At 43.5% G+C, this 26,760-nt stretch overlaps 3 protein-coding genes across 4 annotated transcripts in view; 1 reads left to right on the top strand and 2 right to left on the bottom strand.

Annotated features, from left to right (window-relative positions):
* ARMH4 (armadillo like helical domain containing 4) overlaps positions 1-26,760 on the top strand; it is a 153,095-nt gene that overhangs the window by 68,816 nt on the left and 57,519 nt on the right. The gene's annotated exons all lie outside the window — the stretch shown is intronic.
* On the bottom strand, positions 3,410-12,220 carry PSMA3 (proteasome 20S subunit alpha 3). Of its 2 annotated transcripts, none has more exons than XM_079309339.1 (11): positions 12,138-12,220; positions 11,223-11,305; positions 10,536-10,659; positions 9,727-9,828; positions 9,539-9,612; positions 8,895-8,967; positions 7,947-8,012; positions 5,416-5,462; positions 4,160-4,227; positions 3,954-4,018; positions 3,410-3,598 (listed from the first exon to the last, which is right to left on the bottom strand). In XM_079309339.1, exons 1-11 carry the CDS (start codon positions 12,156-12,158, stop codon positions 3,554-3,556), a joined length of 768 nt encoding a protein of 255 aa, XP_079165465.1. In that variant the 5' UTR covers positions 12,159-12,220; the 3' UTR covers positions 3,410-3,553. The 2 variants fall into 2 exon arrangements, with proteins under 2 accessions (XP_079165465.1, XP_079165466.1); XM_079309340.1 differs by lacking the exon at positions 12,138-12,220 and adding an exon at positions 11,894-12,118.
* On the bottom strand, positions 14,938-25,765 carry ACTR10 (actin related protein 10). The gene is made up of 13 exons (XM_079309332.1): positions 25,590-25,765; positions 24,103-24,175; positions 23,485-23,567; positions 22,446-22,554; positions 20,599-20,706; positions 20,345-20,412; positions 19,972-20,051; positions 18,964-18,999; positions 17,632-17,711; positions 17,466-17,539; positions 16,721-16,802; positions 15,912-16,113; positions 14,938-15,409 (listed from the first exon to the last, which is right to left on the bottom strand). The coding sequence occupies exons 1-13, from the start codon at positions 25,664-25,666 to the stop codon at positions 15,228-15,230; spliced, it is 1,254 nt and encodes a 417-aa protein (XP_079165458.1). The 5' UTR covers positions 25,667-25,765; the 3' UTR covers positions 14,938-15,227.

Genomic DNA, 26,760 nt, shown 5'->3' on the forward strand with positions numbered 1-26,760 from the left:
GATGACTTTGAGCTCAGAGATGACTTGGGCTGTGCACTCTTCTTCCTGCTCTTCTGTTCAGGCCCTGTGCTTTGGGTCTTAAGCAAGAATAGACCATTGGAACCCTGAGCATGAAATGTTTCAGCATGGCAAGAACTGGAGTTCTGCATTCCAAGTGGGTATTTAACTTTCTGCTGTATTATGTGTTCCCATAAATGGCCAGACTAGGACAAAGTAGGTTAGTTGTGGAGCCTGAAGCAAGCAGTGCTGCTTTTCTGCTATCTTTAGATCTGAAACTTCCCAGTGCTTTGGGCAGAAATAACCCAAGTGAGACTCTCAGAATCACCTCTTGCTCAAATCTCTAATTCAGAAGATTCCACCCTGCCATTTGTTTGCCTTGCAAAGCATTTCCATATTTTAGTTACACTGAAGTTATAATTGACCATTTTCAAGTCAGCTAATTTTAATTTTAGGGAAGGGGATGCAAGCCTTACTTCTGTAGGAATGCATGCTGCCTTTCAAACCTTTGTTCAGCTGCCTGATCAGGTGTTGTTCTCTAGGCTTAAATCAAACTCCTGTCCTTAGATGTTGTTTAAGCCTGCAGGATATGGGAGTTTCTGTAACAGCCAGATTTTTTCCCCCAATCTTGTAATTAAAACAGAGCCTCTGCTAAATATAATCTTTTTGTCCTTTGCAATTTAATATTGCTTTCTCTTGTTCTGGAACAGATTTAGTTGTCACCTAAATAATAATCTCAGATCCAGCTTCAGCCCTTCTGGAGTTTATTTACCAAGTGATTTCCCTCAGATACCTCTATATATTTAGAAAAAAAATGGTCCTCAACATTTAATTAAAGGTTTATTCGTGCTTTGCTGTCCCACTGCATTTTTAGTTCTTTATTTGGTCAGTGTGGCCATAAGTAGCTACTTCCTTATTTTTTTTAAAGATTTCTTCCCCTGTTCAACTTCACTGTTCAACATAGCAACAGGCAAGTATTTCTCAGTAGCAAAACTCATTGAAGTTTCTATGCATTTTATCAACTGTGGACTAAATTAATGAAACATTATGATGGCTAATGCACTACTATATAATTGGTTAATTTTTAAATAACTAAAATTAGTAAGTTACTTGTTAAATACAGTGTGGTTGTCTCATGGAACTGCAAGGTTACAAAAATAGCTGTCACAGGGGAGTTGCAGTTTTTTTGCTGGAATGAGTCTCTCTGGGTTAGAATTCTATTCTAATGTTCCTGGGCCTTGTTGACAAGAGATAGCAATGCTGAACCTATGATCAAAAAGAATTCTGCTGGTTTTCTGTTTCTAAAGTAAAGGGCAATGTCAGTATTAAAGTAGCTTGTTTAGTCTTCTCCTGCCTTTTTCCTTTTTGACCCCCCACCAAAAAAACACCCAACATTTCTCATCTAATGATTGCTTTTTTTCCCTTGTCTGCAGTCAGTGGAAATGAAACTAGGTGTTTCTCCTTACCATAAAATTTTCATCAACAGGCTGAGTCTATAGTCTGATAAATTAATGATTAAATTTTGAAAATAACCTGACAGTAATAATCATCATGGTATTGTTTAACTAAATTTTGCCATGACAGGCAAGACACTGGGCAGCACTTTGCATGTACTGCTGTCCACAGCCTCTTGAAATTGCTTTTCATGGGACTTTTTGCTTGTTGTGAAAAAGTGTAGAAAAACTAAGTGTTGATCCTCAAAGGAGCTTTTCAGATTGCCATGTTCTCCAAGAAGTAGCTATTTGAAAATTTTGGATGAGCAAGTAGGTGCCTGTGCACCTACCTGCTACCTCTTCCTATTCCTTCAGTTTTGTCTTCTGAATAAACACAGCTGGTGCTGCTCTTCTCACTGTACCCTGAAATGTGTCTGAGTGTTGTTACAGTTCCTGTCCCTAATTGTGGGTGGCTGTCACTGGAAGGATTAGAGGGGTGGAGGGTTGGGTGTAGCCACACCAGGACCCTTGAGCAGTTTACAGCATGGTGCTAAAAACACCAAGCTCATGAGTTCTGATCCTGGGTGTGATGATCCTTGTGGGTCCCTTCCAACTCGGAGTATTCTGTGATTTTAGGAACAGAATCAAGACAAAATGAAGAGAATCAGGTACTCCCCTGCTGCCATAGCCAGGGAGTGGCAGATCAGCCTCAGCTGATGCTTTGAGGTGCTGCTGAGGAGTTTCCTGAGTGGTGCTGGCCTGTGAGTCAAAGAGCTGAGTCAGCAGGAAATTGCAGTAGTAAATTCAGTCTGGAGCCCTGGAACTGACAATTCCAGGCTGACTCAGTGAGCAGCTGTTCCTGTTGCCTCAGGAGGAGGCTGCCTGTCCTGGCCATGAAGTGCTGGCTCAGGCTGGCCCCATCTGGCCCAGCAGGAGCTCAGGTAGCCTGAACTGACACAGTGCAGCCATTGCTCTCTGCTGGCCTTACAGTGTCACAAAAAGGAAGCAGAACCTTTGTAATCCTGGTACAAAGGACACTGGAGAAGGCCAGGGATTTTCCAAACTATCTCTATAAAAATAAACCTGTGAGGGAAAGCTGTTCTAGGGGCTGGTGAACATGAGTATGTAGTCTTAAAGCTGAGGAGTTTGATTCATGACACAAATATGCATTTTAGATTAGAAGGGCTATTAGAATTTTAACTGCATGTACAAACAAGACTTCAGTTTTAACTGAGTTTTAAGGTGGTGAACAGAACAGTTGATTACCTGATTGAACCATATGGGTTAGAATGGACCTCAGAGATCATCTCACTGCACTCCCCTGCCATGGGCAGGGTCACCAGCCACATCCAACCTGCTGCTTCAAAACTTTCAAGTGACTAGAACAGGCAGTCTGTTTTCCTAGCAAGTAGGGAATGACAGCAGCAAAGCTTGTTTTTAACTTCTGGAAAGGTCAACAATTGATGAAGCTGTTTCAGAAGTGTGTTAGGAAACTACAGCTGAATAAAACAGCTTAAAAATAGTTTGGCTCTTCAACCATTAATTCCAATTACATTGCTTAATCGATCTCACAGCTTTAGAATTTAACACAAGCACTGTTTTAAATTGAATTAGTTTTTAATTCCTCCTACTCCTCCACTAAGCCTAGGCTTAGTACTTCAGCTGAACATTCATTTTCCTGAACTCCTGGTTGTTTCACAGGCTGTGCACATCACCTTAAATTGTAACCTGCTCTTGGAGGTCCCTGTTCTCATCTCTTCTGCCAAGAGCAATCATAGACTGTGGCTGGGAACAAACTGCAAATTGTGCTATTGGTTAATCAAGGAAAAAGAGAGTTTTTGATATTAAACTATGCAGCACTAAAAGAGCCTAGCTCAAATGGAGTGCTTTAGGAAGCAACAGCAGCCTGATAATGTATTTCCTTCTTAATGTCTCTAGATACACTTGCTGGCCTATACAATTTGAAATAAAAGCTAAGAGACAGTAAAATGGAAAATTTATTAGTGCAAGTTGGTCAGTTGGTTTCTTCCAACAAGTACACAACAGCATCCCATGCATAATGCATTATAAACAAACCTGGTCTAAGATAAGAAAAGTTGGACTTGTTTTGGAGTAACAATGTGTTACATATTGTCATCGTCTGACTCATCTTCCTCTTTCAAAGATTCCTGTTTGCAAAAAGAAAATGCAATTAAAGAACAGTCTTACCAGTTGTTTTATAATTCAGCCTGCAATAAACAAAATGAGGTTTGCTGCAGCTTCACAGCTCTCACTGTGTCCAAACCCTTGCAGGCAGCAGGACAGTTCCCAGCAGTACATTTACTTTTGAAGGAGAAAGACTCCACTTGTGGCAAGCTGTGAATTAACAGTTTCTGAGAGCAGGAACTATCCCTGGTTACACTGTAGCCTTCCCTCCCTTGCCAGTAACACCCGCTGACACCGAGGGATGTTGGAATGATACATTTTCGGGCAGCTCAACAGTTTGTCAAGTGAAGCTGCAGCAACACCAAAGTCGTAACTTACCTTGGCATATTTTTCTGCTTCTTCTCTGATGTCTTTGGGAACAATTTCATGTTTTCCATTGGTTACTGTCAATAAAAAGAGTATGTCTTAATTACATCTCACACATACTGACATACAGAGTGAATTGAAGAAGCAATGTTTTACTTTTAAGTACAAAAAGTTATAAATTTTATGGAGTGTTTATAGAAATTATAGAAATGCATTACTTTCTCCAACCCAGCTGAGTTCCAGCTCAAAAGCTTTATCCTTTACTTCATCATGAACTATGTAGATTCTGAAAGGAACAGAGAAGAACAGATTAGAACAGACTGACCAATGGCTAAATATACTTTGTTCCTGTCACAGATTTCTTCCATTAAAATATTCTTATGATTAATAGAAGCTCTCCCTGTGCCTTCTCCCCACCAAACACCCTCAGAGAATTTTCCAGGCTTAACTGCTAGCCTAACAATACCTTAAATCATTACAGCCAAGATGCAGGTTGAGATGTTCAAGTGGCCCTAACTGGAACAAACATTAAGATTTAGATATTACAGAACCAAGGCTGCATCATCACTACTTCTGCTAGACCAGTTATAACACAGCTTGGAGTGTCCTGCATTTCCCCAGTAAATCTTACAATAAATCCCAACACCACAGTGTCTTGTGTCTAATCAAAAGTGTGGACTAAGATTTCCAATTCTGGCAAAGATGGAAATGGGAATTTAAACTCCAAGTGGTTTCACAGCATACACAGTAAAACCACTGCTTAACCTATGGGATAGAAATGTTAACTGCAGTAACAAAACTGATTTGGTACATCCTGTGGCAGAACATGCAAACAAACTGGAAAAATCCTGGCTTGAGACACTCAAAACAGCAGAACTCAAAATAACCTGTGGCTTCACTGTTTAAGACAAACTCCTTTTACAAACTCCTGAAGAAACCACTGCTGTGGCCTGAGCCTAATATTTTAGGTTTAAACATTATTAAAATTTTTGTTATCTTACTAAATGCTACTAAGAAACTGAATTTGAGCTGAAAAACAGAACCCTGTCTAGAGATGCTGCTGAGTTTGAGCTGAAGCAGAACTAGAAGTATTTTCATTATTAGAAATTATTTTAAATGTCTAATACTACAGTTATACTGTATATATATTCCTTTAAAGAAGTTCTACTTTGCTTCTTTTCCAAGCAGTTTTTTTTAGTCCAAGATCTCAGCATCATTTGTGGGCAGCTGCTCTTTGAAGCATCAGGTCATTGTTCAAACAACTCTTACTGCAGAAGCAGCACACCAAGAAGTTCCCCTTCATCTGTCACTTTAAAATTTAAATAAAAAAGTTTAAATATTTTAAAACCAGAGATTAAAGTCAGACAATTTAAGACATGATACCCAATTTAAAAGGAACATCCTCAGTTTGAAACTAGAGCAAGCTCACCACTCTGGATTTTTGTCAAGTTGGAAAAATGGGTTGGAGACTTACATTTTTGCAACTTCTTTAACAACATCACGGCAGGTCATTTCCTTCATCTGCAGGAAAAAGACACACAGATAAAAGATTTCTATTAAGAGAATATAAATCTTCCACAGGGCCAGAACAGGAGAGGCTCTGCATGTGCCAATGTGCTTCATGTTCAGTAGTCAAAGTAAGAGAAAAGAAAAGAACCACATTTGTTCTCTACAATGCATCTTCCAGCCTGCTCTGTGCAAGTCATTCTTCCAGGGAAGAATACTACAACTGAAAGATTCTAGGAAAAAAAATTCTACTTGGAAATTCCCCAGTTTAAAGCACTTATCAGCTGAAATCTTAAAAGCTACACTGGTGCTGCTGGAATCCTAAAAGCTTGACTTGTTCCTAGATGATTTCTGCTCAACTGATACAAAATAGCAACATGGGAGAGGCACCATAAAGTCACATGTAAGTGATATTCCTTCTAGGCACCATAGTAACACTTTTGATTTTACCAACATTTTATGCAGGTAATTTTGGGTTTTAAGTAATGCCTCAAGAGGAAAACATTGTTTAACAACCAACTGTCTCCATGAGCAAGACATCAAGATCTCATTTCACATTTTCTCAGTTATATCAGAGTCTTTTGGCAGTTTCACTGTTAATTGGGACAAAGGCTGGTGCAAATTTCCATGACATAATAAACTTGTGTTTTATAGGTCAACTTTTCTGGCCCATGAAGCAGTAATACATTTTATGAATTTACCATCTCTTCCAACTCCCAAAATATTTTTAAACTCTTAGTATGGAAGGTAGTTATGAGGCAGTGGTGAAGGGATTAAGATGACAAGAGTTCATGTGGAGTGTCACAGCCCTTTCTGAAGGGGTGAAGCAGTGAGCCAGAGAAGAAATGCCTGGTTAGACAAATGTGCTATCACAATCCCACCTGGAGAAGTTCCCTAAACAGAGACCCACTGCCTTTGTGACACTCAGTCCAGAACAGAAATGTAACTTGTGTCACACAAACATTTCTATGATGATGTGTATTCATGCATATAAAGTTAGCAGTCAAACAGCAAACTCTAAAGCTCTACTACTGTCATGCATATTTACAGAAAAGAAAAGAGAAGTTGATTTTATTTCTGCCATTATCCTTTTGCCATCCCAGGTTATGTGAATTCTGTAGGCAATGGAAGTAAACAATGTTAACAGTTTTATCCCAGGATTTAATCATGATCCTGTCCATATATCAAAAAGCTGTAATAGTATCAGAGCTGCAGGAGATCAAGAGATTAAATCAGTCCCCACACAACTCCAAGTTTTCCCACAGCTGAGTGTACAGACAATAAAATGCAAGGGATGTGATGAATGCAGGGTTTCCTTCTTGCCCCCTCAGCCAGTTTCCCACCCTGTATCCTCCCCACCACAGGAGCTGCTCTGCAGTGCCCCAAGGCAGGTTAAAGTCCTGGCTCCCTGCTTGCCTCTCCCTTTCCACCTGCAGTCATCTCTTCCAACAAACAAATCTTAGCTGACCCTCAGCTGGATTATCCCACAAACCTTTTGTACTTCTAGTTTTTCCCATCTTAGCTTTGACAAATCCATCCTGTCAAAAACCAGCTGTGACCCAGGAACCTGCCCAGTCCACAGTGGATAAAAGTTATTGACTCACCCCACAGAGCTGTGCCAGGATCCCACATTTGCAGTTCCTGGGGACCCTGCACACCTGCACCCTGTGCCACAACTCTGTTCCATGTGCTGGAAAATCCCAGCACTGCACAGAAAATTAACTATTTGGAGTAAATTGTGTCTTACCCAACACAGCTCTGTCTTTTGCCAATGGACACACATGGGAATTGAAATGATGATTTCCCAGGTGCCACAATTCCAGTACAAAGATCAAATGATCATTCAGGCTTCTTACCTTTAATTTGGTATTCAAGCATCTGAACCAGATTCAAAACTGAGTGAAAACTGTCTAGAATTTTTCCTGTCAATGGTGCTACAGCACCATAAATAGGATATTCTTTAAAGTGTAACAATCATATAAACTCTGAACCTTTCCATGAACACCTGTGACATCCCTCTGTAGACCAAATAAAATCTATTTTTAACAGAGTATCAAAAAGTACATGAGACAGACCAGAAGGATTTGATTCCCTGTTGTCTCCAACTCCAAGGGTGTCAGATATTAAAACACATGAGGAAGATGAAAATCTTTCAGGATTCTAACATAACTTCAATCAGCTAAAGGGACACTTCAGTATTTTTTGGTTGTGTTCTCTCTACAGATCAGTTTGTCCTTAACAAGAGCAGCCTTTCTGAATTTGTTAAACAAAAGAATCATCTAAAACCTTGGGGAAAAAATAGATACAGCACTCAATGCTACCCTATGGTTTTCATTCAGAATCATATTTATACTTTTATATTCACTCACTTGGCTCACTGGCAAATGTACAAGGAAATATTTCACCCACTTCTGCATTTTATGTATTTCAGGCACCAAAAGGTAACATGATAAGCCAACAGTATTTGTCTTGAGACAGCACAACACTGTTACACCATACCTGAAGTTTTTCTATCTCTGTTTTTGCAGCCTGCCTGGCTTTACCAATGGCACAACCCCAATAACCCTAAAAAAAAAAGAAACAAACAATAATATGCAAATATAATTAAATACTAAATTTTCTACACCTCTTACTGTCACTTAGCACATAACAACCCCACCTTACATCCCTAAATTATTGAATAGAGTCCAATTACTACATCAAGTACCACCACTATTGATAGAAGAGTGCTCAGTAATTCCTGGACAGAAATTTATCAGCTCAAAATGTTGCAATAGATTTTTTTAATTGCTACTACAATAAATGGAAGAATAAGCTAGAATAAGTTGGAAGAGAGAAGTTCTACAGGAACTACAGAAGTTCTACAGGATCCAAGTAAATCCCAAGCTAAGCCCACATATTGTGGAAATATATTTGAAGCATAAACACATAAAATTAAGCATTTCTATTTCTCTCAGCAGCCATGGTGCTGGATATACTGCATGAAAATTTTAAGAAATCCAGCAGTATGAGTGTGCATTGACCTGTGTGTAACACACAGCTGAAAAACACTAAAAATAATTAACAGCAAATCTATTTTGATTTGGTTTGCTGTTGGCAGGCAATGCAGAGGAACAGCCCTTCTCACCTGAAGTACTTAGAGAAGGGGGTATCATTACAATTCTTGCCTTTTTGGGGCAGTGCATGGGAGTTTCCACTGGACAGAGCCACAGGGATGAACTCCCAATTTCTGACAGTCAAGCTTTAAACTCATTTCTCAGACCACACTTCTAAGAAATACACAATGTTTGTTTAACTGCTGCAATCCAGCAGCAGTGATTGACCAGAGATCTTCCCAGGCAAAAGGAGAAAACAACAGCAGCTAAAAATAGCTCTAGCTATTTTTCCAATTAGAAACTTTTACAAGAGCAACTGATGCTAAGATGGAAATATTTTTGACACACTCACGTATGAAACTCCTGATGGATCAATCATGTACAGTTGTGCACCATCATCACTATCATAGGACCCCAACATGAAACTAAAGGAGAAAAGAGAAATTAAAACTTTTCCTTTTAGCAACACACACAGAACTAGAAACTACACTAGCTTGGGTTTCCTACACCCTTCCTGGAGCAAAAGTCCTCCTGTCCTGCACACTCTATTGAGCAATCTGCTTCACAGCAGCACCTGCACATTGCCAGACACATTTCAGTGCTCAGTAACCTGGCAGCACAGCTCTGTTTATCAGTCCCTTTGTACCAGAATCACACTGGAGCTGTAACCTGCTCTTTAGGTGTCAGGGCAGGCAGGATGATTGCAGAGGGAAATTCTGCTTTAACCACCATCACACACTGAATGGAACAAACCCTCAAAGTTTTAAAACCAGGGACAAATTAACCAGCTCAGTAGAAGCCTGGCACAGCCTTATGGGAATCTGAATTCCTCACCTGTGGTGTCAGACATACACAAAAAGGGGAAAGGGATATTCTAGGAGATGAGCTGTGGGTTACTAATTCCAGGTTTCAAAACAGAACTCAGACAACCAAAGCAGTTCCTACAACAGTGAACCAAAAGATATTTACAAATAAAAATGTGTCTGCAAGACTCACCTGCAGCCAAAAGGCCTGACAGCACTGTACAGGGTGTAGGCATGCACATACATGGCCACTCTGTCTGCCAGATGCTGTGTGGGAAAAGGAAAAATAAAACAGCCTTATTTACAGAAATAAGGAATAAAACTGAATTCTCCTGTCAAGAATAAAAGCCAAAAGCCCTGAGAGCTGCACTGGCCTCCTACCTTCAGGGGGATGTCATAGCCATAGTTAGACCTAAAGTTGGAAGCCTCTTCCCGGGCGATGTCAGCCAAGGAGCGAGCGTCTGCCAGGAGCCCCGCGACCGCCTGCAACGAGAGCAGCTGGCTGCAGCCCATAATACTCACTGCTGGGGAGTTCAATCCACTGCCATGGGGGAATTCAAACTGCCCATCTGCCACCAACCTCAGAACATGCCACTGTACACATATTAACAGAGGTTTTCTCTATGAATAATCAAAGTTATCTTCATGTTAATTATCATCTCATGACTACACCAGCCCAAACAATACTTCCCATCCTGTGTATTCACCAGGTTTCTCTCACACTGCAATCACTCCTCCATACCATCCTAACATCACTATTATGGACAGGCCAGTCCTCCATACACCAGTCTTTAAGGAATTCAGGTGATTCCTACATTGTTGAGAAGAAAATCTCATATGCAGCAGTTTTCCCTGAACATACCTAATTTGGTAACTGTGTCAAAAAGCACCATTTTAACACTTATGTTTATATTTACATACAAGTCTGAGCAACTGGAAAAGCAGCTTTTAATAATTTAGAACAGCCTCAATCTTCTACTTTAAGTTTGGATTTTAGTTATGTATGATTTAGTGCAAAGAATAAATGACAGAAAACAGCAAAAACCCACTGGCATTTTTAACTTTGTACACAGACACATTAACATTACTCTTTTAATCTACTTATTTTTGATTCTCTGATTCATAAATCTGTCCTTTTGAGGGGAGTCACCTTACAATTTCTGCAGACTTAAAATGAAAAGGCCCCTCACCATCCCCACGTGTCGGTCGACATTGAAGAGGCGTTTATTGGAGCCCTCCTCGTAAAGCTTGGACAGCACTAATTTTTCTACTCCAAAGACAACACCATCTTTGCATCTTATCCCAATTGCTGTACTGAAAGACAAGAAAAAATGTCAGTTTCTCACAATGTAAAATACTTAGCAGAGAGTTGTCAAGACAGAAGAATCAGTGACGTGATTTCCCCCAAGGTAGGTTTGTCACAACTCCAGCGACTGAAGACAACAAGGGGGTAGAATTAAATTGTCTTTAAAGTCCCTTTCAACCCAAGAATCATCCTGGGACTCTGTGATTCTAATCCCTATCTGGAGCAGACCCCTGGGTGACTCTGCCCTGTCAATCCACCTCACTGTCTCTAAAGCACAGCTGGGATTTCCACTTCCCAACATTTCTTCACACACTCCAGGGAAGGGAGACACTCCCAGAGCAGCTGGAGCAGCTTCAGCAGCACTTGGTGTCCTCCATGTCTTGAGGAATCCTTAGGATGCTGATACACATTTACAAGAAAGGTTCTGAGCATGCCTCAATCCACATCCCTAAAATGGGCTTTTAGATCAGGACTCATTTCATCACCACAATTTTACCCTCATGTTTCTCTAGTCCAACAGCACTGCTTTAAAGAAGCAAAAAGATGTTTGATGCAGATATTTATATCTTACCTGCTATTCTCCACAGCTTTCATAGCATATTCCACTTGAAACACTCTGCCATCTGGAGAAAACGTGGAAGCTGACAGGTCATACTGAAGAAGAAAACACAATTCTCAGGAAAAAAAAACCCACATAATATCACAGCATTTTCAGATCAAGCCTGATTTAAAAAATTCAAGACTCTGGCTGCCAGAGATGAGCAAAGTCCCCAGAGCAGGCTGAGCCCTTTTGTAAGATGTAGAAACAGAAGAAAACAGAGACTCAAATCCAGGAGAGGCCATTTCATCAGTGCTGGCTGTACCCACACTGCAAATCCTGGGTGTGAAACCAGCGAGCATTACACAACACCCAAAAGCTACGGGAGCTTTTGTCTGCCTTTACATTTCACAGAATCCCGGAGTGGCTGGGGCTGGAAGGGCCCTTAGGGATCATCCATTGCTCACCTTCCCCTGTCCCAGGCTGCTCCAAGCCCTTCCAGCCCGGCTCGGGCCCTGCCAGGGATGCAGGGCCGGGCACCCTCTCAGGGTGAATTCCTCCCCACTATCAAACCCACCTTTCACTCTGTACCCTATAACTTTGTCATGTCACTCCAGCTCCCCATCAGCAGTCCCCCCCCGGCTTCCCCTAAGCCCCCAATTAATATAAACCGCGTGGATCACAGGGATTTATTTAAAAGGCACAGAAGTCTATTATGTAGAGGGGTATAATAAGTATAATATCGCAGCGGCCGCCCCGCCCCGCCGCCGGTTCCCCGGGCCTGGCGGGCCGCAGTGACTCAGCCGCCCGCAGCGCCCGGAGCCGCCGCGCCGCGCTCGCCGCTGGCGCGGGGCAGGCACGGGGCAGGCCGGGGCCGGTGGGGGCGGCCGGGCGGCCGCGCTGTGCCCGTGCCGGCGCTGCCGGTGCCGCCCCTCACGCCGCACTCACCCCGGTGCCGATGGAGCTCATGGCGGCGCCGCTGCCAGCCCGTCCCGCGCCCACCGCCCAGCAACGCGCGCTCCCATTGGCCGCCGCGCGGCGCTCCCGGAGTGACGTCACCATGCATTGCGTTAAATGGAATGTGATGTAGCTCTCACTCACAGCGCCCGGCTAGCTCAGTCGGTAGAGCATGGGACTCTTAATCCCAGGGTCGTGGGTTCGAGCCCCACGTTGGGCGCATCAGTTTTGAGACCCTTTTGAGGGTTCCCGGTGCGAATACCCGTGATGCTGAGGGACCATTGGAACACGCGGGATCATCTTTAAACTGATCGCTAAACGCTGATCAGTGGGAGTATATTTTTATATTTCCTGGATGCAGGACTGATATGGGATTAATAAAGTGGGAGTGTGAGGAGTGGGGTAGTGGACTAAACATTTTAACCCAAAAAAGTTAATTTTTTTAATAAACAATGCAGGAAATAGAAGTTAACCAAGGAGCTCTGGGCTACTTGGCAGATTGAGAGGAATTACAGAGAGCTGGATAAAGTGGAGAGCTGGGCAAGCACCTGCATTAGGAAATGTAGCAAGAGCCAGTGCAGGATTCTCCATCTAGGATGGGACAACCCTGGTTAAACACAAACTACAGGGGAGCAGCCCCAAGGGAAGGGATCCAGGAGGAAATTCTTCCCTGTGAGGATGGTGATGCCCTGGCACAGGTGCCCACAGAAGCTGAGGCTGCCCCTGGATCCCTGGAGTGCTCCAGGCCAGGTTGGACAGGGCTTGGAGCACCCTGGAATAGTGGAAAGTGTCCCTGGCCATGGCAGGGGTGGAACTGGGTAAGCTGTACAACCCTTCCAACCCAAACCATCCTGGGATTCTGTGGTGTGCATTGGTCCAGCTCTGAACAGGCTCTCCAGGAAATGCTCACAGCCTGTCAGAGCTCAAGGAGCACCTGGACAATGCTCTCAGCCACAGGATTTACTTCATGTGGTCCTGCAAGGAGCAGGGAGCTGCACTCCATGAGCCTTAGGGCTCCCTGCTGACTTGAGAGAATCTGATTCCATGAAAAGGGAGATGAGGGAATGACATAAAGCCACTCTCCCCAGGGACCAGCTCCTGCTGATGCAGCAGGGGCACACCTGACCACAGTGGGCTCGTGCATATCCCAAAATCCTCCTCCAGGCAGCAGGACTCACCTGGAGCTGTCTGCAATTGGACAACACCAAGCTGCTGGAATGGCCTCCAGTCCAGAATCAGGAATCTCAGAGGAAAATCCTCCAGTTACTGCAGGGGTTTGTGTCTGTCACTGCCCTTCCTGCTGAACCAGGCTGGCTCATGGTGAATTTGTCTGCTGGGAGGATCCATGGATCCCACAGCTATGCCAGGGAGGGAAGAACTGCAACACCCAGCCTGGAAACCCCAACCATCTCTCTACCATTACACATTCACATGTGATCCCTGAGAGCCTTCCAGGGCAAAGCCTTCAGAGCCTCTGTAACCCTTTGATGAAGTAAGAATCCTGTTTCTGCATGAGCAGGTCACAGGATTCTGCACTTCAGCCCAGCAGTTAGATGGGAGTTAGGAATTGTATCCCTGCCATGTGAAGCAGCAGCAGCTGAGGCTGTTCAGGATGCAGGAACCCCACAGGAGCAGATCTGGGTGGGCAGAGGGGAGATGAGGTGGCAGAACATGACAGGAGAGGTCCCAGGGTACGTGCACAGAGCAGCACAGAAACACCCCTGAAAAGGGAAGGCTAAGAATATCCTGAATTTCCTCAGCTGCAGTCTGCTGCAGTTCAGGAAAATGACATCATTGCACCACCACCACCACAGGCTCTGTAGGAGTTTCATTTTCTGACTCCTTCCCACTGAGAAGGGAAGGAGCTCCCAGCTCCACAGGACTCCTGCTCATGGCCAATTCCTCTCTCAGGAAGCTCTGGCTCAGTTCTTATCGAGGTAAAATATAACCTGCACCCCAAATTACCCAGATGGTGACTGAAAATAAGCAGCACAGCTCAGGCTGCATGTTCTGTGTACCTGAGATTGGCTCTCTGTCCCTGGCAACGAGACTTTGTCCATCAATCCAGCCTGGAATGGCACCAGGAGCTGATCCCTGAAACACCAACATCATCCCAGGACTACAAAAACCAACATCACCTGTTAAGGTAAAGCACATAGCAAACACTGACAAAACCATGCAGGAGTTACTGAAGTGCTGTAGCACATCCCCTGTGTTAGGGCTCACCAGAAGAGGATTTCTTTAAATATCTGTTTGACTTGCAGAGTCGTGCTGCAGGCACACAGCAGGTGGGCAGCAGGCAGCACAGAGAGATCTGTCACAAAAAGCACGTTTCTGCCAATAAGACTTCATCAACCCCAAATGTGTTATATTTATCTTCCCAAATTTGAGACAAAAATTGCTCCTCAGGGTAGGAGTTAAACTTCAGTAACCAGCAGATACCAGCAGTCACGATGTAGCCACTGAGTCACACTGGACCCCACACCTGTTTATAATTAATTTATAGTAATTTATAATCTTGCATTATCTTTCTTGGAGGAGACACATCAGGAGAGGTTTTACCTCAGCACTATAAGAGAATTACAGGCAGTAGAATTCTCTATTAAAACTCTGGAAACAGGGGAAATAATGTTCCACTACTTTTGCTAAACAGCCCCAAACCATTTCTTCACATGTGATTCAAGGGTGGAATATTTTAATACAGAATTTGGCACAAAAAATTCTCATAGGTGTTTCCCTAGTGCTGTTCATTCTTCTCAGCATGCTTAAAATGAAAATATCTTAAACCAAATTCTCTCAGCAATGCCATTTACTATACAGATAAATAATAAACAACTGTAGGGAACAGCTTGTGAGGGGACAGAATTTCTCCAAAACAAGACAAGAGAGCAGAGGAGCTGCCAGAGTTAAGTTTGTAAACTATAACTGGACAGGGTTTTAAATAGTGTTAGTGCCTACCCTGACAACACCCACATTGTTCATATTTAATAGTGTTACACACAAATTAATGAACAAAACCAAACCCCCAACACACATGGATGTAATTGGAACGGGGCAGAATCCTTGTGTGGACTGAGGTGCTTATTTCTCTGTGGAAAAAGCTCTTTTCATCAGAGGTGGGGGTGCTTTTCCAACATCAAACATCATTTCCAGAGGGGGGTTGTTGAGGCAGCACCAGTCGGGAATGCGGCCGGTCTGGCTGTAATATTCCTTGGACACAGAGCGACTCCCCAGGATGTCCTGCAGGGCTCCAAAAATGGCTCCTGCATTATTGGCAAAGCAAAAAAAAAACCAAAATTTGCATTAATTCCAATTTCTACTTCTTCCCATCAAGAATCTCAACTGGGTTTTTTTAGCTCTGTCCCTAAATTTAAAGGGATGAATGGATATTGCTGGTTTCCTTTTCAGTAGCCCGTTTAAATCCCAAACTGCTTCCATTTATATCCCTGAAAACAAGGAATGATCTGCTCTCTGCTGACAGCAAATCCAGCCTGATTGACCCACTTCTTACAACAAAGTTTGTATTTTAAGCACTTCAACGAAACCCCATTGTGCTCAGGGCAATTTTTACCCCCAGAAAGTTGCCTCAAATATTCACATAAGCTGTGAGAAGATTCAGCCCACAGCAGCTGGCCAGGATACAGAATTCAGTGCACAGAAATTCTGCTTGGCTAACCCTAAAAACACATGGTTTTATTCACTACAAATCCCACTTAGAAGGGCTTTTTTCCCCTACCTCTGCTTCCCAGCTATTCCCATTCTTACCTCCCAGCCAGGCCACGCAGTTGGATTTGGCAGGGGGAGTGTGAATCCTGAAGGTTTTGGTGGCAAGAGCTTCCTTGTACTTGGGTTTCTCCACCAGGTGTCTGATCTCGGCCATCAGGCGGTGCAGGAAGCCGGGCAGCATCGCCGTGCCCCCGATCACCACCAGGTTCTCTGCCAGCTGCTTCCTGGTGTCTATTGGGCACTAATGCAAACAGGCACACCACAAAAAAAAAAAACCCCAAATAAGCCAAGCTGCCTGAGATTGAAGCCATTCTCTCAGAAATTCTATGCCCTCCGACTGCTGTTTAAATGGAAAATAAACAATATAATGAGAGAAATGCCAGGGAAATGCCTGGAGGTGCAGAGGTGAAAGCTCCAGGCACAGAACTTCTTAAACAATTTGTTTTCATAAAGAATTCTAATTGAAATGTTTGTCATATCAGCCAAGTCCACGGCTCTCCAATAAATTGCATCTCAGCAAACTTATTTAAATGGCATCAATAGCTACATGGAGGCAACTTTAATTAACAGACACACACCACCACATAATGAAAATTTCCATTTATAGTGGTTTTCTAATACATTTTTTTCCTAAATATAATAAGAAGTGAAGCATTTGTATATGCCAAGAAAAAATTCTGCAATGAATTTAATATATTGCCTGCAATAAAGATGTCCAAATTAATTTTATTCCAGCAGAGGTAAACCAGCAGCCTGCAGAACTCAAAGTCTTGAGTCATTTTTAACTGCAGGTTCTCTAAGGCTGGAGGCATTCCCTAAATCCCAAACTGTTTCTAGTATAAAAATACCTGAACAAGTGAATCCAAGATCAAAGTGGCAACAGATGTCTCTTCATTATCCTGCTCAAACAGGATTTCCACCACGGAGTCTCTGTGGCACAGACAAGAAGTGAGTGTTAATGAGCAGCAAAACCACACTGAGCTGAACTCAGGCACAGCAGAGCTGGAGACAACTCCAGCCTTCCTGCTGCCAACACTTTGTCACTCCTGTCACACAGCCCAGCAGTGCCAGCAGGGAGGGGACAATCATGGGATCCTTGGGACAATCATGGAATCCTTGGAAAAGACCTTTAAGATCATCACATTCAGCCCTCAACCCAACACCAGCACCTTGTTCACCACCAACCCCAAGTCAACTTGAGGCCTTTTCCTCTTGTCTCCTGTTTCCTGGGAGCAGAGCCTGACTCCCACCTTGCTGCCCCCTCCTGTCAGGAGCTGCAGAGTGAGAAGATTTCCTCTGAGCCTCCTGTTGCTCAGGCTAAAGTGCCCTGCTCACATCACTAAACCTGTCCCATTAGCAGGCATTGATACTCATTTCTCTTCCCCCATCCCTCCAATCTCTCTGCTCTCATCTTCCTCCTGGGGCTCTGGAGAAGCCACCCCCTCCCATGATGGGCTTGCACTGTGCCCAGCACACAGCTTTCATTTTAGAGGCATTAAAAGCATATGCAAGTGTCTCATTAAAATCCAATTTTATGAAAATGTATGTGCTTTTAGAGTTGAAATATATCCTTGTAATGCCAAATACTGTCACCTGATGGGGCCAACTACATGGAGAATCTTTTCTCCATCCAAAGGATAATCCACATCTGGAGGCGGAGAGGGACGCTGGAAATAAAAACAGATTGGATTGTTATTTTAGAGCCCAAAAAGGCTGCAGCCACCTCAAAAGAGCAGGAAGAGCTCCATCCTCAGCTCACCTCAGCACTGCCATCAATGTTGAACTTGGCTGCCTGGATTTTCAGCCCCCTCTGGAGATCACTCACAAAACAAGTGCGGACTGCAGAGGGAAGAGAGGGGCACAGGTGAGGCCTTGGTGGATCCTTTCATCACCAGCACAAATAAACATTTTCCTTAATTTAGAGAAGAATACACACTCCAAGCCCTTGCTGGTCCAAGATGTTGTCAAATACATGCAAAGAGAAGCAGTCTCTACACTCCAGCAGAGTTCAGGTGCTCTCTAGACCCCAAGTTCAATGAAGCTGACACTAAAACTGGAAATCCTGCCTGTTCTTCCTCACACAAACCACACAAGATTTAAAGCCAGATGGATGCTCCTGATGGTGCCTCAAGGTGCCAGGGGCTTCACTGCAGGTCTTGCACCACAGCTTCAAATGAGGCATAGCTCATTTCCTACACAAGCTCCTACCCTGTAACACTTTACTCACTGCAACTCTTCAACACCCCAAGAATTCCAGAGGGTTTTTCTGCTTGCAGACAGCACTGACAGAGCACAGTCTCATTTGTATCCAGCTGCTACTGTTATTATACACTTATTTATTTGTATTTGGCACAGGTGAGCATCTTCTCTATAAAATGCTGTCACAAAGAAACAATGCTTCAACACACAGACAACAATCCCATGCCTAGCCTGTTGTCTCTGGTTCCAAAAGACTGCATAGAAAACAACTAGTCAGAAAAAGTGTGCAAGTCCAGGAATCAGAAAAGCATCTTCCACTTCACTAAGCACCAGCTGCATTTATTTTGCATTTGACTGATGGATTTCCTCCTGATTTGACCCAAGGGATGCATACTAGTTACTGTTTTCTAGGAAAACATCTTTTTCCATCTGTTGCACATGTAACAATTACAAAGCAATTCATCCAAGTTCTGCCCAAAGACTATTTTTTCTGTGTAGTAAATGTAGTTCCTGTCTCCTCTTGTCTAGCTTGATTAACACACCAAAATATCTTCTATAAATACTTTTTTAATTAACTTTAAAGCAAACTGAGCCTTTCTAGTTAATCTATAAATAAGACTACACAACAATGCAATCCTGTTCCTGTGCCCACCTACCAAATATATCTACAAGTTGCAACTCAACAACACAGAGCTTAAAGTGAAAGAGGAATTCAACACCTGGTTTTGGTTTTGCTTTCAAAGAGGAAGAACAACACAAGTTTATCCAAGAGGTAATAAATATGGCAGAGAAGAGAAATAAATTCCTGAATGCAAAATATTTCACACTTGTTATTATCACACTGTACTGCACAATTTCATACACTAGAATTTCACAAAGTAAACATATTTACCTTTTATGTCCTCTACTATGTCTTCTGGGACCGAGCCTGAAATTAAAAAAAAAAACAACTTAATTTCCTTCTTAAATTCTCTTTTTATTTAAAAAACCTCTTGTTCTTTTGTTCTAAGTTTGAATCACATTTAATATATTAGACTTTCAATCTGACAGCAGCTTTCAGAGATTTCCAAAGTAGAAAAGATATTAAGAACAGAATTAAGTTTGCCTTCGCTCAAAATTCGCTGAAAAATTACTACAGAACTTTTATCTCAGCCTTTATTCAAAACTCCTGTGAGAAGAGGCTTATCATAAAAACAATATATTTGTTAAATCACAGAATGACTGGGTTGGAAGAGACCTTCATGATCATCAAGTCCAACTCATGCTCTAACACCTCACCTGGACCATGGCACCAAGTGCCACATCCAGTCTTTTTTAAACACATCCAGGGATGGTGACTCCACCACCACCCTGGGCAGACCATTCCAGTACTTGATCACTCTTTCCATAAAAAACCTTTTCCTAATATCCAACCTATATTTCCCTTGGCACAGCCTAAGGCTGTGTCCTCTGGTTCTGTCAGTTGCTGCCTGGAGAAAGAGTCCAACCCCACCTGAGCACAGCCACCTTTCAGGGAGCTGTGGAGAGTGATCCGGTCACCCCTGAGTCTCCTTTTCTCCAGGCTGAACACCCCCAGCTCTCCCAGCTGTTCCTCACAGGGTTTGTGTTCCAAGCCCCTCACCAGCCTTGGTGCCTCCTCTGGACACACTCCAGGTCCTCAATGTCCTTCCTAAACTGAGGGAAGAACTGGACACAGCACTCAAGGTGTGGCCTCACCAGTGCTGAGAACAGGGCAAGAATGATCTCCCTGCTCCTGCTGGCCACACTGTTCCTGCTCCAGGCCAAGAAAGAACAGGCCACATGAGATGCAGTGAGTCCTAACCCCACTTTACTCACTGTTAGGATGAGCACCCTTTCCCCAGTGCAGCTCCCAGCACAGATGCCCCACCCCAGTCCTTACCCATCACCGAGGGCAGGCTCTGTCCCTTGGCCAGTCCTGTATCCACTGTGCACTGCTCCAGCAGCTGATACTCCAGCTCCCTAAAACAGGGCACAGGAGGGGGGAAACACAGCCATGAACTCAGCCTGGCTCTCTGGACTGCACTCCAGGGACAGGATTGATTCCTTTCAGTTATATCCTTCTAAACACAAACTTAACAAGACCCCATTTCCACAGCTTTTACCACATCAGCAACAGTCACACAGTTTTAACTCTACAAACTGGATCATGTTACAGCAAGTTAAGATTTAAAAGAGGAATTTTTGCTCATGGCCAAAGAGGAACTTTCACAAATAAATAACTTGTAACCTGGAATGGATAACTATGAACTTACTTGTGGATGGCCTTTCCTCCCAGGGGAAGGGAACCCCAGCAACTCAGGATTGGAATTCCCTCATAAATCTACAGGAAGATAAGGAAATTCTCCTCTTTTTCAGTATGAGTTTTCAGTCTGCTGGAACTAAATGCCTTTTCCCTTTTACAATCCCTTACATCAGCCACCTTTTAACTGCTTTCATCCAAAGATAATTTCTAGCAATAAAAATTCCATGTTTCACTACAGCCCCAGTGGTGAAAAGGCAAGGATACAGGCAGCACCAAGCTTTCTGCATATCCACAGTCCAGCACCATGGCAGAGTTGATCCCCAGTGTCAGGAGAGACATCAGGTGACTTGGAGCAAACAAAACAGAAGGTACCTACATGGAAACCAAAAGCAAAGTTGACAGAAGGGGGAAAAAAAGAAACAAAAAAGAAAAAAAAGCACTAGAGCCTTCCCTAAATGGCATTTTAAAACCCAAACAACTGTATCTTGCATTATTCCAGTACTAATCTAATGAACAAAATACAATAGGATTCTAAATTCTGTGCTTGTCTTCTTTGTGGTGCACACCAGGTACTTCAGAAATGATGGATGTTGGAATGGGCTTGTAAGAAAAGCAAGTGTTGGCTATAAAACTCAGGTGAAGTTTCTTATTGTTATTGAAAAGAAATGAAAGAAGCTGAAGTACAGCTCCTTGAAAAGCTGTAAAAACTAGAAGATGTGAATCAAAGTGTTAGAAAATCCATAAAAGTGTTCCTTATGACAAACACTGCTGCACCCAAACAGAAGAGGCTGTTTGAAACACTCTCACAAAAACAATGTGGAAACTCAAGTTAAAATTTACAAGAGAATTATTTCCTTCTCCCAGAATTCCATAAATCAAGTTTCCTACAAAGCAACAGTTCCTTTAAAGGAACACTTTGAAGTGTGAATTAAATGAAAAATTTCAATAAAATTTGCAATTACAGGAAATGTATTGATCCTTATAACCCAGAGACAGAAGGTAAAATATTGACCCTGGATTATTAAATCACTCTTTGCACCAAATAGAAAACAAGAAACCAGAGAGAATAAACCTTCCATCAGTATTAAGTGACTTCTTAGCAAGTTACAAAATCTCTTCATCAAAATATGACTGAATACATGAGCCATTTTCAACAAACCATTTTGCTTGGGATGTGCTTTAGCTGAGACATTTTATTGCTGTAAAGGGATTAGGAAAAAGACCTCAAAAAGCAAATCAAATCTTTCAGCAAGTTGAAGTCATCAGAAAATTTTACCAATATTAAGAAAGAATTATGCAGGAGTTTGAGATGAATTGGTAAACTGTGTTGTGAGGAAGTACTGCAGAGAAATTAGTTTCACTACTTTCTACAGAAAAACCTTAACCTTTGCTGTGTCTGAATTAAGGAAGATGGAGACACCTTCTAAAACATTTTCTGTTACAACTGAGCAAGAATTAGGTTCAGACTTCTCACAGAATCCTTGGCTGGTTGGGTTGGATGGAACCTTAAGGATCATCCAGTTCTACCCCCTGCCATGGGCAGGGACACCTTCCACTACCCCAGGCTGCTCCAAGCCCTGTCCAGCCTGGCCTTGGACACTGCCAGGGATGGGGCAGCCACAGGTGGTTTTTTTCCCCACAACTTTGCTTCAAAAAGACCAATTAAGCAGAGAAGGTATTTGATTTCAGCCAAGTTCTTCTCTAAATGAGCACAGCCATGTGCTAGGCAGATATTGACTGTGGCAGAAATCATGAGACTTGCTGACAGGGCACTAACAAGTGTTTAAATATAAATCTGGCTCCAGGCAGTGCTCAATGGGGATTATTGGATCTGTCTGGGACAGTGCACTGTGAGCTGTATTATCTACAAGGCAGGGAAATCTTGCAGAGTCTTGTTAATTGCTGCTCTTTGTGGCCTCATGAAGAGTCAGACTGGAACAAAAATGGTTTTAATCCAATTTCAACGCCCTACTTCCTCACAGCATCATCTGATTTTTCTTCCTCTTTATGCCTCTCACTCTTTTGCCACTATTTTCTTCTTTTGTGCTGTCCACATCTGGTACTGACTGTAAAAAGCAAAATTCCTCCTGGCAAGTGGAGCAAACACTTACCTCAAAATGCTTGAAAAGGACCCTGGTGAGGGTGTCCCTGAAGTGTGAAGGGCACAGGACTGACTCTATGATCACAACACGCCGGTCCCTGGGATTCACCAGCAGATGCCTGCAAAGAGACAAGATGTGTAAAATAAAACTGGGAAGTTCATGCACATATTATGAGATCTGTCCTACATTCATATTCCATTTTTCTCAAAAATCCTAAAGATTTGCATTTAGACAGCATTTGCTACAGCAGAGCCCAAAGTCTTTTTCACAAATCAAAAATCCCCAATGATATCCTAAAAAAAAGTCAGGAAACTGAAGCAGGGAAAACAAGCTACAGAGCTTTCAGCAGAGCCTGTAGCTCTGTATACTCATTATACATTTCTAAAGCAATACAAAAATAAGTCATCAATGGCTTGTCCAGTGTCATAAAGCACATAGGAATGATGACACTCAGATCTCTGATTTCAGTGGAAGAGGATGAAATTGTCCTGATTTCAATTGCAAAGTGATGTGCAGGACAGAAAACAACTCAAGCCACAACAAACCTGAGGCACAGCAATTAAATCCTGTTTCCCTGTGATGGCTTTCAGTGTGTAAAAACATGGATTGGAAGCAAAGAGAAAAGACCAAGTCCAATTTCATTATTCACTAAGGCTACTAAAAACAGAAAAAAGAGATGTATTGCTGAGGTAAAAAACATTCCACAGGTAAAGATTCCTCCTTCCAAACCTCTGTGGAGTCTGTACTGACAGGAGCTTCAGCCTTACCAAAATCAGTGCAACTCCTGAGGTAATGCCTTACCCTTCATAAATACTTCAGCTGAAAGGCAATTTATGGAAGACTTTCTGCTTTTACAGAGCAACTGCTGCTGCAGGACAGGAACTCTTTGTAAGATAACCTGGATCTCAGCTCTCCAAATTCCTCCTGCACCAACAGAGCCAGGCAGCCCCTTGCAAAGTCTTATCTCTGTTTTCTTCTCTAAGCAGGCAGTGTCCATCCCCTGCTCACACCCCTGGGAAGGCCTGGAGAGCTGGGAGGTGTCTCTCACCTGAAATACAGCATGTGGATAAATTCCTTCAGGTAGGAATACAGCTCCTCTGTATTGATGTTGTACTGAACCACCTTGACAGGCTGGGAAGGGAAAATACCCACAGCTCAAATGTTGGGCAGTGATTATTTATATATTTACATATGTTCACATATGATATGTAAAGAAATATATATGATACATAATATAACCTGACATTATATATAAACACTCACTCTTGTCTGATTTGCTCTTTGTCCTTAAAACATCTCATAAACTCACTCTATAATGAAATTTCAGAGTTAATTAAAGCTAATTTTTCATATAAGCAACTTAGAATTAGTTTTCCAAATCTGCCACCCTCTACTAAAGGAAAAGGAAAAAAGCATAACTAGGCAAAGCAATTTCTCAATAAATGCCCCAAAACACAAGTTCCATGGGGACTGAGCAGCAATTACCATCAGAACTGGCATCACACTTACCTGAACCCACTCACAGTTGTTAATAGCTGCAGTTAAAATAATGAAAAATACCATAATATTTTATTCAGGTAGTGAAAAACAGTTTGTGATGGACAGAAAAAGCAGCTGCAAATTCTTTCTATGCCATAACACACCAAACACCATAAGAACAGTTCACCTTTGAGACATCAGGTTTCTTGATTTCACTGGGGATGATGCATCTTGGTCCTGTTTCTCCTGCAAACCCACACCTGAAAGAAAATGTTGAAAACTTGATTATTTGAAATCATCATTTGACCCCCTGGGCCTAGAGACCATCACAGAGTAATGAATTAGGAATTCTCTTACTGCAGACAGGAGTTTTGCACACAGTTTTCCTATTCAGCTCTTGGAGATAAATTTAAGGACAGACTAAATGATAAAGATTTTGTATTTTTTTTAATTGACTCCCTCAACAAAAATAGAAGAACAATCCCAAATTAAACTCTTCCCAGACCCACCTGGTCTTTCTCAAACACACAAGAACCATGGACCAAAGTAAGGAAATTAAAAGCAAAATGAATTCAAGGTTAATTTTAGTCCCAGTGCCTGATATTTGTTTCACCCCAATAACTACAAATCTCAGAAGAAAAACTACAATTTTCTGTAAAGCTGCTGGATTTGGAGCACCTACAATGCAAAAAGTCAATTAATGCTGGATTTTGGTATTTGGCAACTGTCAAGGTGTTGCAACATTTCAGAAAAAACTTAAACAACTCAGAATTTAATTTTCTTCTTTTATCTCAAACAGATACTTGTGCAGTCCCAGTGTACACAGGCAGTTTTCCTTGAACTTTCAACTAATTTCAGCCTCATTTGAAAAAGAACAGGCATTTCTCACACAATTCAGTTGTTATTTCTTCTGTGAGAATGAAGGCTGGAAATAAAAAACACTATACAGCCTTTCCAAATTTTATGAGGTTAACAATGCCCAGGGAATAAAAGCTCACAGGAACCCCAAACTTGGGAAAAGCTTTCAGCTGGCCACAAGAATCCACAAAAAGCCACTCATGGGAATCACTTGTCCCCACCCATGAAGGCTCTGTTAAATCCCCCTATTTCCAGGTAACAAAGTTTTTGGACCACAAGGTGAAATACTAAATAAATAAAGAGTATTCCTGCTAAAGCACTCCAGCTAAACCTTGTTTTAATCTAAAATACAAGAGTAAAACAAGGCTGTTCATCACCAGCTCCACACTACACAGATCAACACAAAAAGGGGGAAAATCTCACATAATTACTTTTGGAATAATAGTTGGGATTGGAAGAGGACTTAAGAACCATCTAATTCCACTGTCATGGGCAGGGACACCTCCCATTATCTCACGTTGCTCCAAGCCCCATCCAAACTGGACATTTCCAGGGATGGAGCAGCCACAGCTTCTCTGGGCACCCTGTGCCAGGACCTCCCAACCCTCACAGACAAGAATTTTCTGCCAATATCCCATTTAACCCTGTTCTCTGGCAATGGGAAGCCATTCCCCCAGTCCTGTCACTCCAGCTCCTTGTCCGAAATCCCACCCCAGCCCTCAGCGCCCTCCAGGCACTGGAAGGGGCTCGAACGGCTCCCGGTCCCTTCCCCACTCCGGGCAGCCCCGAATCCCGCCCGCATTGCGGGGCACTCACTTGGTGAAGGCCTGTCCCAGGTCGATCACCACGGCGGTTTTCTCCCCGCCGCTGCCGAGCCCCTCGTACAGCGGCATGGCGGCCCGGCCTCCCTTTCCTCCCTTTCCTCCTTCTCCTTCCCCCGGTCCCTTCCTCCCTTCCCTCCGCTTCCACCTCCCTCAGCCGCGGCTACACGGGGCCTTCCTGCTCCCCGGCGCGCCGGGCTGCCCTCGGCGCCTGCCCGCCCCGCCGCCGCCCCGCCGCCTCCCCACCGCTTCTCTCCGACCCGCGCCGCCGCTGCCGCCCCATCCTGCACAGCTCCAGAGCAGCGGGAGCGCGGCGGGGCCGGCGGCGGGCGCGGTGCGGCGCGGCGCCCCCTCAGCTCCGCTCCGGCGGCGGGCGGGGCAGCCGCGGGGACACGGGCGGCGGTGCCTGGAAGGGCCCGGGGGCGGGGCCTGTGTGAGGGCGGGAGGGGCGGGGTTTGCGTGAGGGGCGCGCGGCGGGGGCTGCTCTCGCTGGAGAAAAATCGTAAAAATCACAGATACATTTAGGGTGGAACAGCCCGCCAAGGTTTGGAGTCCAGCCATTCCACCATTAAACCGTGTTCCCAAGTACCACATCCACATTGCTTTTAAATCCGTGCAGGGATGGGGACTCCAGCGGTTGACTGGACTGCCTTTTCTGTGAAGAAATTTTACTGAATAATCAAACTAAACTGCCCGTGGGACAGCTTGAGGCCATTTCCTCTTTTATCCCTATTCCTAGGAGCAGAGTCCGATCTCCTCGGCTCTCCTCTCCTGTCAGGGAGTTGTGCAGAGCCAGAAATTCCCCCCGAGCCTCCTTTTCCCCAGGCTGAGCCCCTTCCCAGCTCCCTCAGCCCCTCCTGGTGCTCCAGACCCTTCCCCAGCTCCGTTCCCTTCTCTGGATGTGCTCCAGCCCCTCAGCGTCTTGTTCTGAGGGGTGCAAAAGTGCCCCAGGTCCTGCTGCCACAGAAACAGCCACATTTAGTACAAATAACCATTTCCACGAGGTTAAATGCACAGTGCCCTCAGGGTACTGCATCCTCTCTCTTGGACAGAAATAAAACAACTCAGGGATTGAAAAAAACCACATCGCTCTGTGATAATTGATAAAAGATTTGTGTTAATCATAAAAGTATTGGGGTTTGTATAAACCAGAATATTTAGGTCTG

Source organism: Erithacus rubecula (assembly GCF_903797595.1).
Source record: "Erithacus rubecula genome assembly, chromosome: 6".
In the NCBI taxonomy this organism is placed as follows: domain Eukaryota; kingdom Metazoa; phylum Chordata; class Aves; order Passeriformes; family Muscicapidae; genus Erithacus; species Erithacus rubecula.